General features: G+C 47.3%; 1 protein-coding gene across 1 annotated transcript in view; it reads left to right on the top strand.

The window, feature by feature from the left end:
- Positions 1-480: 480 nt before the first annotated feature.
- Positions 481-11,740, top strand: part of LOC144167092 (uncharacterized) — a 50,428-nt gene continuing 39,168 nt past the window's right edge. The window contains exon 1 of the mRNA XM_077696479.1: positions 481-723. Coding sequence (XP_077552605.1) covers positions 607-723 — 117 coding nt within the window. The 5' untranslated portion in view covers positions 481-606. The remainder of the gene's footprint in view (positions 724-11,740) is intronic.

Raw genomic sequence — 11,740 nt, 5'->3', positions numbered from 1 at the left:
TAGCAGCTGCATTGTTCTTTTTATAGCAGCAAGAAAGAAATATTGGATATATGTAAACTTGACAGTCTCAGGTATTAGTGAATCTACCTGTGCAATTATTTATTTTTCCAGCGCAAGTAACCATTGTTCGACATCCCAGTGACTGCTCATAGACAACGTAAACCTGAAACAGAAAAGGAGTCCCAAAATATCTCAGAATATGTATGGCCAGGTTCGCGTTTTCTGAAACGTGTGCCCGCATACCTAAAATATCGATTCCATAAAAATGTTTTTACATCCTCCCTTTATCAAGCTCACGTGTGCAGAGTAGCAAAACTGACATATCCGCGCTCTCAAAGAGAAAATTGGCGGTAATGTCTTCTTGCTCTATGCGAGGAAAAAGGCTGTTAAAATAAGTACGTGGGCAATTTATTTAAGTCATGGGTTGGGAAAAAGTGTAAAGTTTCGGTGAAAGTTGCAGGCTCTTTTTTTAGAATTGGCAACAAGGTGTTCACATCTGGAGTACGTAGCTTCCAGGATTTGAAGAGCCCCTTACACTTCACGTCGAAACAGCTAAGTGTGCACTGTGTTTAGGTTTTAAGCAGCAACCGAGGTATCTGCTGAAGCATGATATTCTTTGTTCACGCCATTTGCTATGTAATACCATGGCTCTCTTTCTGCGTGAAAACGCCTCGGGTTATTCCAGTTCCTGATTACTACCACGTACCTGTTGATGGATTCAAGGTAAGGCTAAGCGGGAATGCTTCACAAAATATGAAATGTCCATGCCCGTAAGAGTATGCGCTTGTTGTACACCTAGCCTCTGGTGGAATGGAGCGCGGATTCTCTAGAACACGATGCCATTGAAAGCATAAATCTCGCACCCCGGTGATACGCATTCTACGCTATTATTTCGTTTGTGCATTTCGACTTTAACGCAAGCATTACCGTGAAATGTAAACGTATAGCGGTGGGCCATGGGGCCGCTGCACGGAGGAAAGCTTTAACTACCGCAGGACTCTATTTCATCAAACCAAAACCTTAAATCCCGCATTGACGATTACAAACCTCATCCGAGAACCCTTCGTTTTCAGGAGCAAAAAACCGAGAAGGTAGCACACACGCGTGAGCTACAATAAATGGGGGAATTGCACAAAAAACAGTTCTACCACCATGCAATTTGTCTCCTAAATAAATGGCTACGTTACGAAACAGTGCTTATTGTTAGAAAACGCAAGGTTACTAAGCGTTGCTAGGTATTTCTTTTAATTAAAGTTGATGCAAGTGGTGTATGTAACCTGATATTTCGGCAAGAAAAGTTCACCAACACGAATCGGCCACACCCAACTTTGGCGTGGTCACGTAGCCACCGTGACGATCCCCATTTTCCACTTTAGAAATTAAAGCAATGTTTCCGAATGATCATGAATATTTACCCGCTCTTGCGGGTACATATACTTGCGGGTAAACTATCTTGCACTTGCGGGTAAACCATTAAGGCTGCAAACAAGCTGTACATTTGGCTGGTTACGCTTAGCGTGTGTGTACACAAGAGTAAAGACACTGGATCACCATGATATATGTGGCGCCCAACCTCAAATTACCCCCAGTAAGTCTTGTTCCAGTCCTGCCTAGCCGTATTCAACGATAAATGAGGCGGTATTTGTCCACTACAATTTACAGCAGAGCTGTGGTACTAGGAAAGTCACAATCCTAAAAAGCCCAAGGGCAACTTTGCGTTTCCTAATGGGGCTAACATTAAAGCAATAACTTCCAATCTAACTTGACGGATGCTTTGCTCCCGCGATATGCAAGGATGCTCCGCGTTTTACAGTGATTCTTCCTTTTTCTCCTTGAGACGATATTATACACGGTCTGATACAGACTTACGATTTCGATTGTCTTCGATTTGTTACCTACCTATTGCGCCACTGCGTGTGGCTGCAAACGTGTATTGCGAGTGTCGGGAGTGATGGTGAAAACATGACGTGACGTGATATGCGTTATGGTGCTACCTTCATATGTGGTGTAGTGGCATCGACGGCACATTTGAATTGGGCGATGTTGAGGAGCTTGCTCAGAAACGCCGCGTGTGCAGCGCTTTAAGTACAAGCATTCGAGAAACCTTTTTACTGCATCAAAAAACACTGTTGTACAGTTTGGTGCATAATTGTTATAAAATTACAGCGCGACTGAGACAACGACAAGAGGAAGAAGCATTGTTCCGGTCACAAGCGTGAAACCGCCAAAGTAATCTCGGAGAATGTTGGTCGGCACTACAAGGGTCTCGCGTTGACGCACGAGTTTCCTAGCCATGACACAATGCAGTTTTTAGACAATAATTGCGGGTTTTTATCTGAAGATAATATTTGATTTATTGCCCGAATGCCCCCAAACAGCTCCCGCAATATGCATCTGCACGCGAAAAAACGGTAGAAAGGGCGATGGCGTCTGTGGTTGGCGAATCCGCACTGAAGAAGTCGTGTGTACTTGCTGTTCCGGAGAGCTCTGACAGACAGCTTAATATACTTCTGTCTATTGGTTACCTGACCTCTGCCTTCGTGGGTGTTGATGACGCCCTGCTGCGAAAACGCGAATGCCAAGTTCATCAAAACCAGTTGGAACAGCTTAAGATGAAACCAGTTGTTTTGTCTTATTTTGTCAGTTGTTTCGTCCAGTTGTTTGCTGGCCACAATCCCAGCAAATTATAAGCAAATCTCTCTTCTGTCTTCATTTTCCAAAGTCTTCGAAATGGTCTTGCATCAATACCTTTTATCAGCTATGCATCCACTAATTCATTCCAACCAACACGGCTTCATGACCGGAAGGTCGGTAGATTCAAATCTTGCCTGTTTTCTAAACGACATCGGCCCTCCAGTACTATCTCGCCAACAGGTAGATACAGTATATTTTGACTGTAGGAAGGCCTTCGACATTGTTAATCACGATCTACTACTTCGCAAATTGTCCGCATTCGGTCTTTCCCTTGAGTTCTGCCAGTGGTTCGGCTGCTACCTAAAAGACAGGTCCAATTGTGTTAGTTACGAAGGCGCTACTTCTCGGCCCTTCCCGATGACCTCAGGGGTACCTCAAGGCTCGACACTGGGCCCTCTCCTTTTTAACATGTTTGTAATGACATACACCCCGCTATTAAGCACTGTTCGCTCTCACGGTATGCCGATGATATGAAGCTCTATCGCACTATTTATTCACCTTACGATCTTGTACTGCTGCAAAATGACATCAACTCAGTTTCTGCATGGTGTGACTGCAACTATTTAAAGCTTCACCTCTCGAAAACCATCGTAATATCATACACTCGCAAGCCTTCCCCGCTCACTTTTACGCACTTGCTGCTCGGTGAACCTGTAAAACGCGCTACCGTAGTGCGCGATTTGGGCGTAATGATAGATGCGAAACTGCTTTTTAACGCGCATGTGAACTATTTGACCAACCCCTGTCTCCGTACGCTTGGCGTAATTGCCCGCACGACCAGGGATTTCACCGACCGATCATGCTTTGTTTCACTGTATCGCGCTCTCATTTTGCCCAAGCTCGACTTTGCTAGTGCAATTTGGAATTGCTTAAGCCCTTCGTTCTCCCTTCGACTAGAAAGGATTCAGAAGCGCTTTACTAGAACCGTATTTTCTCGCCACTCACCTATGAGCCGATATGAGTACGGTGGGCTTCTGAAGATCTTGAATTTAGATGAGCTATCAGCGAGGCGCTTCCAGGCGCGACCTGGCTTTTCTGTTTAATTGTGTTCACTCGAAGTTCGACTGCCCTTGACTCGTAAGCTCTGTCCATCTGCGAGTGCCAAGCAGACCACTACGGCCGCATGGATGCTTTGATGTAGACAGTTTAATGAGTTTGGCACCAGCCAGCCGGTGCCAGCTCACCTATAACAGTGTGTTTCTATCTCCTATAGACGTTTTTTGCAGCGATTTGGTACTGTTTAAGCGCTCTCTGAAATGTATGATATTTTGAATACGCATGCTGTGGAGAGGTTGCTCCTGCACTCCTCTTCCTGCTGTCGTGTTTCCTCACATACAGCGCTACCTTGCCCATGTTCGTACGTTTTCTCCTGTGCCTACTCCAGACACGTCTTCCGAGCCTTTACCGTTCAAAAATGTTTGTGTCTCCTTCGATAACACTACACTTTTGTATATATCTATCTGCACTTCCACACTTACCAATTTTTGATTTATACGCTGCCTATATTTGTACTGTTTGTATTCCTTGTACCCATGCATCTATGTATGTTGCCTGTTCGTATTCTTTGTACCTATGTGTGCAGTGCATCACCCGAGAAGGCCCTGTGCTGTTGGTGAGCACTTCAAATAAATAAAGAATAATAAATTTGATTACCCAAAAGCTGAAACAGGGGAAGAAAGGTACCAAGTTCCAGTTCTGTTTCCCGCTCCACAATACCTTGGTCGCCTGTGCCGAAAAATTTCTGGAAAGCCAAAAAGGAACATGAGCGAAAAGAAGCACACCGAGCGTTTTGCGCCCTGTGACGTCGGAGTAGTAAATGAAATGGCCCTTTCAGACGGGGACGCCTATATAGGCCAGACGGGCAGATGCGTGAATGTCAGGGGACGCGAGCACCATTCGTCACTAAACGATATTACGCACGTGCAATTTGCCTTTGGGTTGTCAACAGTGCTGGCCTTTCGGATGTGTTCAGACCAAATGCAGGCCTTTTTTCAGCAGCTAGAAATTCTGGGCAGGAGCGAGAATACAGTGACCACGGAGCTCTTAGAAGCTTTTGATACTAAGAAAAAAGGTGACCAAAGCGTCAGCGACACGTCTGTGCTTCTGCGTGCTAGTGAATTAGTCAATTCAATTTTGGGAAGCGTCAAGCTGACTGTAGCTATGTTACCGTTTTAACAACGATGCTCTTTGACGTGGTGGATGGGCCGTTGATCGTGCTCAGCAAAACCTCGCCAAGCGATGGCATCATCGCGCACCCCGGCACCACTTCACCGTAGCTTTGCCTCACCAGTGCTTGGACGGCCCTCGCGTCGACTCTTCTTGGAGGTACAATACAAGTGGCACAAGAACGACTGTAGGAAAACTTCGCGGGGAGGCACGATACAACTGGTACAACACGGCGTTGGAAACGCGTTGCCGGATGGATTGTTGCGACAAGTGGTGCAGTTTTTAGGATGTAAATAGAAGAATTATTGCCAATATAAAAGAATCCAAAAGGTCGTGGACCGGCAACGGTAATCATCTTCCTAATTAGCGTCCCACACGCCCGTCCGTGCGCTTATCCGAGTCAATCTGCCCTGGTTTCTTTCTCCCAACACTGCGGGTTCTCCTATACTTCTCGAAATTCTCCGTGCAACCCCATTCTACAAGTGGCGGTGTCTTGTTACTGACAAATGGGCACCTCCTATGCGCTTTCCCTTGTTGCTTCCCGCAGTCCAGCAATTTCTCTTATCCAGTTTTCTCCATGGGAAAGAAGCGCTGCAACGAAGTTCAAACTCCATGTCCATGGTATCCGCGGAATTTCCTAACCCTGCTTTGAGTTCCCCATTAATGCGAGGTAAAAAATGTGCGGCTATACTAGATGTGTATTTTTGTCCTTAGTGGTACCGATTATACCCAAGGCGTACCGGCTGCCGCTTTTGATTATTTACGTATTGTGTTACGAGTGCACACCGAGCTTCTCAGATATTTGAACCGGGCTGAAAAATGCCTGTTGACCACCCTAAATAAATATACTTTTGGCGCATCAAAGCTTTTTTTTTGGAAGGGGTGGGGGAGGGTCGGCTGCCAAACTTTATTCATGCTCTTTTACCATGCGGCTTTTAAGGCCCAGCTTAATTTAGCTCTTGTTCCGGTTTATTTATTTATTTACTGATTTATTTATTTATTCATACTGTTAGCCCAGGGGCCGGTACAGGGTGGACGTACAACAGAGAACATGGAGGTAGTAACTGCCGCCTGAGACAGGAGTTGAACGCAGGATGTGTGCGATACAGTATGCGTTACAGTATGCAGCACAAGTATAGTTCTCAGCTACATTGTGCACAGGTTGAAAATGCAAAGGTGCAAAGTGCAAGGGTACAAAACAATAAGCAACTCTTGCACAAGCGCAATTCAGCCAAACTGGATACGACACATAGCTTTCGTATGGGCGCAGACCCCAGTATATGGCCAAATCATCAAGAAGAGACAGCCCTATCGGCTTCTATGTAGTGCAAAAAAGGATTTTTCAAACTGCGCTAAGGAGTCTGATTTAGTAATTTCGGGCGGCAAATTGTTCCAGTCTTCAATTGTATCGTGAAGGAAAGAGTGTAAATGTATTTAAACGAGTTATGATATACATTAATTGGTTAGAGTGACTACTTCTAAGTGTACGAGAATGTCGAGGTTTCCAATATTGCTCTGTGTTAAAGTTAAAGTAGTTACGGTGCATTAAGTAAAGAAACTTTATTCGCGCTACTCGGCGCCGTGTTGCGAGAGGTGGCAGGTTTATTTTATTTAACATGGCAGTAACCGAATTTGATGACCTGCAGTTGGATAGAATAAATCTTGTGGCCCTCCTTTGAATTTTTTCAATTTTTTCCCTTTTGGTATTTCTTCGAACGGTCCCACACAATGCAGGCGTATTCTAATAGTGGACGGACAGTGGTTGTGTAGGCAGTCAACTTGGGTGTCGTAGTCGCGAGTTTAGGTTCCTTTTCAAGGAACACAATTTCTGTTCACCTGCACAACATAATTTATTTATATGCGTTTTCCAATTTAAACCTTCGGGAATTGTGACCACCAGATACTTGAAGTGAGTGACACGTTTTAAATCCTTTCCTGCGAGCTCGTAATTAAAGGAGAGGACATTTTTGTTTGTTATTCTGGCGAATACTGTTTTGACATAATTAATTTTCATATCCCATTTTGTGCACCATGCATGGAGTGTTTGCAATTCTGAATTCAAAGTAACTTAATCACTGTGACTGGATATTTTAGAATAAATTAAGCAATCATCCGCAAATAGACGAACTGTGAGCTTTTTGTCAAATCTATATGCAAGAATATTGATATAGCACAAAAATAAAACAGCGCAAGGACACTCCCCTGTGGTACCCTGAACTTGACCTCTAAATGAGTTTATTTCACTCCCTTAATCTCGACATATTGCGATCTGTTCGGAAGATATGATTTAATCCAGTTAACAAGGTTCCTATTAACTCCAAAGGGAGTAAGTTATATTACAAGTTTAGCGTGCAGTAAGAGATCAAATGCCTTCGATAAATACAAAAAAAACTGCGTCTATTTGACCTGAATCGTTTAATGCGCTAGCGAAATCATGAATTGTCTGGAATAGCTGTGTTACTGTTGACAGTTTGCGTCTGAAGCCGTGCTGGTTCGGAAAAATTACCTTAGAACTTTCGAGGTAGGTAAAAAGACTTCTAGACAGTATATGTTCCAATATTTTACAACCGGTGCAGGTATTTGAAATAGGTCTCTAGTTTTCTACATAGGTCGGCGTACTCACTCGTGAGTACACTCATTTGTACTCATTTGTGCTCAAACTCACGAGTGAGTACGATGATGAGTGATCACACACCCAGAAAAAAACAGTGAGTACGATGACGAGTGAGTACAGGGGTAAGTCCACTACTCGTGAGTACAGTGCTCATGAGTACACAACTCATGAGTGTGAGTACTCATGAGTACAGTATTCATGAGTGTGAGTACTCATGAGTTTGAATACTAATGAGTGTGAGTACTCATGAGTACACGTACTCATGAATACACAGTACTCATGAATACACAGTACTCATGAGTACACAGTACTCATGAGTATACAGTACTCATGAGTACACAGCACTCATGAGTACAATACTCATGAATACTGTGTACTCATGAGTACTGTGTATTCATGAGTATATGCACTCCTGGGTACAGTAGTGCAAACAAGTTTTATCACGAGCTGGAGTCTGGACGCGCGTGTACGAGTCGCAAACGTTTAGCGGTGCCGCTGTGCACCTTAACTGTCAAGCATGGTAAAATTACACAACGAAAACTGCACCTCCCTCCTTTCCCGGTCCCTGTTTCGCGCTGTAAGCGTTTTTCGGCGGTCGCTCGCAAAGGGGTCACGGTGAAGAGGGAAAAAGGAGGGGGTGAGGGCCCGGCGGGAAACGCGGCCGCAGTTGCTCTTCTCTGATGGGACTTGTTGACTGCCGCAGTTATTTTTGTTGACGCGGCCTCTGAACGCGTGGCGGCTTCATTGCGCTTGCTCCCTTCCAATTGTTTTAGGGGAGAGGCGGTGGAGGCTGCTAACAACGCACGAACTAGGCGTACTGAAGTCTCTCTTTTTCGGTTTTCAGAAGTTTCCGTAGACGCATGTCACACTGTGTAGTCGTTTCGTGAGCCGAACCGCTCATTTCAACAGTCGCAGTTAATTTACGTAACTCGCCTCAAACCGACTTCGTGGTTTATAACGTTAGCTGTGCGTATTCAAGCGACAGTTTGGCTGATGTACGTGCGCCCATATGGTTTTATTAGGTTGCCGTTTTGAAACATTTTGCTCAGGTTCACTAGTAATATGGTCTCGTGTAGTGCTATTTACAAGTGAGCATATAGCCCCACCGTGCACTACGGCGTGCAGGCGCGGCGGTGGAATTTGCCCCAGCAATGGAAATAAAATATCCGAGTACACCTAAGCACGTTTGCGAGTTGTGAATCGGACATCATAATATCCAGTTCAACGCGTGCAGCGCCTTGTTTAGCCTCGCATATTTTGTCGAAGAGCTCTGTCATCTTGCCGCTGGAGGAGCGTTTTGCTTTCAAATGGCTTTACTTTCGAGTGGAAACCCGATTCGCCGCTTCTCGTTTATGCCACCGTGTAATGAGGGCGCTGACGATGATGGTGAGTTTCGGTGGTTGTTATTCCCCTACCTTCACTACTGTTTACAGGTGGGGCGACCACCCCTCGCTAGCAACTATACCGCGGAGTTTAAGCTCGCACTGTGAGTGGCCTCGTGAAGGAATTGTTTTGAATTGATGAACGCCAACGCCAGACGCCGGGATTGTCGCTTAAGCTCTCATCTTGGAACGTCTCGTAAAACATGTGGATTGCACATAACGACGTCACCGCACTTTTTGATCGATCGCTGTCAGCTTCATCCGCGTTGCTCGAGATAAGAGCTGCAGATTTTCACTGTGCAACCAACCCACCAACACGGCAATACAGTGACGTCAGTGCAAGCTATCACGCCTCCGAAAAACGCGTCTACAAACTTTGTTCTCGAGTACACAAAGCACGGCAGAGCAGTTCTACGCTGCTGTAACGGCTGCCAAGTACCGGCAGCAACTGGGTGCACTGCGGCCCTCGACTGCGACCGTGCCCCCCCCCCCCCAAACACACACACACACTGTTGGGACTCGGCCATTCTAGCTCAGTCACCACTGTTCGATTCACTTCACTTTATTTCCTTTCACTTTATTTCCTTAACACCCCACAGGGGGTGTTACATAAGGGGCGCGTTGTACAACATAGATACAAAAGCCACAGGTTAACAATACACATGCATAGATGTTGCGACGTTGCCCTGCTCAGTCCGCCATCGACGCGGCGCAGAGGAGAGCGATGAAGTTGTCGAGCCGACGGTGATTTTAAGCTGCATTCATATACAATATATACAAAGGTAGCAAGAGCGCTACATGGCTCGCACAAAGGCACTTCTCAACTCAGTGCCTCCGATGAAATTCCGCCGCACAGCCGCTGCTTCAGGGGGGCTGGTTTTATACCCCCGGGGTTCCGCCGCAGCCGCCTGCAGTTCGAATCTTTCCAATCAGGACTATCACTGGCCGCAGTTTGAACCCGGCGAATGCAGGCGAAGTGATTGCGACAGCCGAGCCACGAATGGGAAAGGGGAGGCGACTCAGCGGCGCCGTCTCCAGAGTCTACTCGTCGCTGCGTGTCTTTTGCGGGCCGGTCGTCCCAAGCATGATTTGGTGCGGCCGTCTCGATGGGAAAATGAGAGTAGACTCGGCGGCGCCGTGTGCCGCCAGTTGCGGCACGTCTGCCGCGGGCTGGCTGACCCAGGCGCGAATCGGGCCCACCGTCGGCGCGTCGCCAGGTGCAGCAAATTTGTGTCGGGCGCTCTGGTTAACCGCACACACACGCATAGAAAAATTAGTAAGATCAGACCCATGTGGGTTTTGGCCTAGCTGTTAACGGAAATAGACACAACGACGCGTAGTGCCCGTTCTGTCTCTTTTTCGCGGCGGGACCTCCCTCTTTGGCTTTCCGCGCGCTAGCCGGTTTTCGTCTTTCTGTTTATCTCTTACTTTGCGGGCTGGCGGCGGTTGCGAGGGGTACGGTTACGCAATGTTCGCAGAATTCGGAACAGCGGCGGCAGCGTCTCTTTCCAGATGGTTTTAAAGACGATAGCCTTTCTTTGGCCACTTGAGCGCGACAATGTTGGCCTGTCAGTCTGTCTGTCTGTGTCCGTCATAAAGATAATTCATTATTGCAACTTAATATCACGCCCCGCTGTACACATGGGAGCTACTGGGGTCGCCGTTTAGTAGCTTCACGTACATAATGCGCCCTCTCTACAACTGGCCAACTGCCCCGCGATTCAGCCGCGATTCAGCCCGCGATTCAAAACGCGAGTGCGTAGGTCCCGTTTCGCTCTTTCCCGTGTACGTGCCTTCGCGCAGTGGGAAGCCCTACGACAATGCACCGTGTAAGACGTTTTCTTCTCGGACTCCTCTGTCCTGATGTATATGTAATCTCAGTATTTCTAATTAGTTAAACATTTTATTTTTTTCTGTTTAGCCTTTCATAGGAGCCACAACCTAGCTAAGTTGTTGCAGTCGACAGGATCATGATTTAAGGCCACGGGAGGACGAACGGACGAACAACCTGGACGGACCGCACCACGACTACGAGAGTGCAGCACGCAGACATAGGGCACCAATGCACTCCACGCCAGCGGTGGTCGACACAGTGCTGACTTCAACGGAACGCTACGTCCTACGCTCTACGAAGAAACAGCAGTTCGTGAGCGCACTACGATTACGAGGGCTACCCTGCTCTGGCCGTAAGGACGACATCATCTTGCGTCTTCTAGAGGACAACGAAGAACGTCGCCATCTCTCCAAACGAACGAATGTGCCAACGCTACTTCAGGCTGCCTCCGACAACAAACGGCAGATGACCCTGCAAGCGGCGCTGTTTGAGAGCAGAAGACTGCCTGATGAACGAGAAAGGTTTCTGAGACAACTGGCGAGAGTCGGCCGCACGTTTTCCCCGGTACCTGGACTGCACGAGATCCGAGCACAGGCAGAATGCACAAGGGCACGCACATGAAGGAGACGACGCATGCAAAATTGTGATTGCGTGCTCACCGGACCTTTCCCAGGTAATCACCACGATTACGGAGACGCATCGAAGATCACTGCATTTCTGGCGAGATCACGAACACACGTTGCTCTGCTACATCGCCCACGAGCTACATCGCCTACGCGCAGGTCATTCCAGCAACGAGCAACGAGACGCGCAACGTACGCAGCGCGCACGAGCCAGAAGGCACCACGTTCCTGGCACCCGCTCTTCCGCTACAGACTTACACGAACGGAACGCTGAGAGCACGGAACGCAACGGAGCCGGTACGTACATTTTCCGCATGTGCTGCCCCGGCGCGGGTCCACGCAACCAACGACATCGCATCCGGATTGGTGGATATGGCCACGACAAGCGAGCAAGACGCTCGGCGCCCGAAATGCACCATACGTGGCG

The sequence above is a fragment of the Haemaphysalis longicornis genome, unplaced genomic scaffold (genome assembly GCF_048455015.1).
Source record: "Haemaphysalis longicornis isolate Haplotype H1 unplaced genomic scaffold, Haemaphysalis longicornis Haplotype H1 scaffold_2, whole genome shotgun sequence".
Classification (NCBI taxonomy): Eukaryota; Metazoa; Arthropoda; class Arachnida; order Ixodida; family Ixodidae; genus Haemaphysalis; species Haemaphysalis longicornis.
Note: the sequence above shows the minus strand (reverse complement) of the source record. Positions and strands in the feature narration are given on the sequence as shown.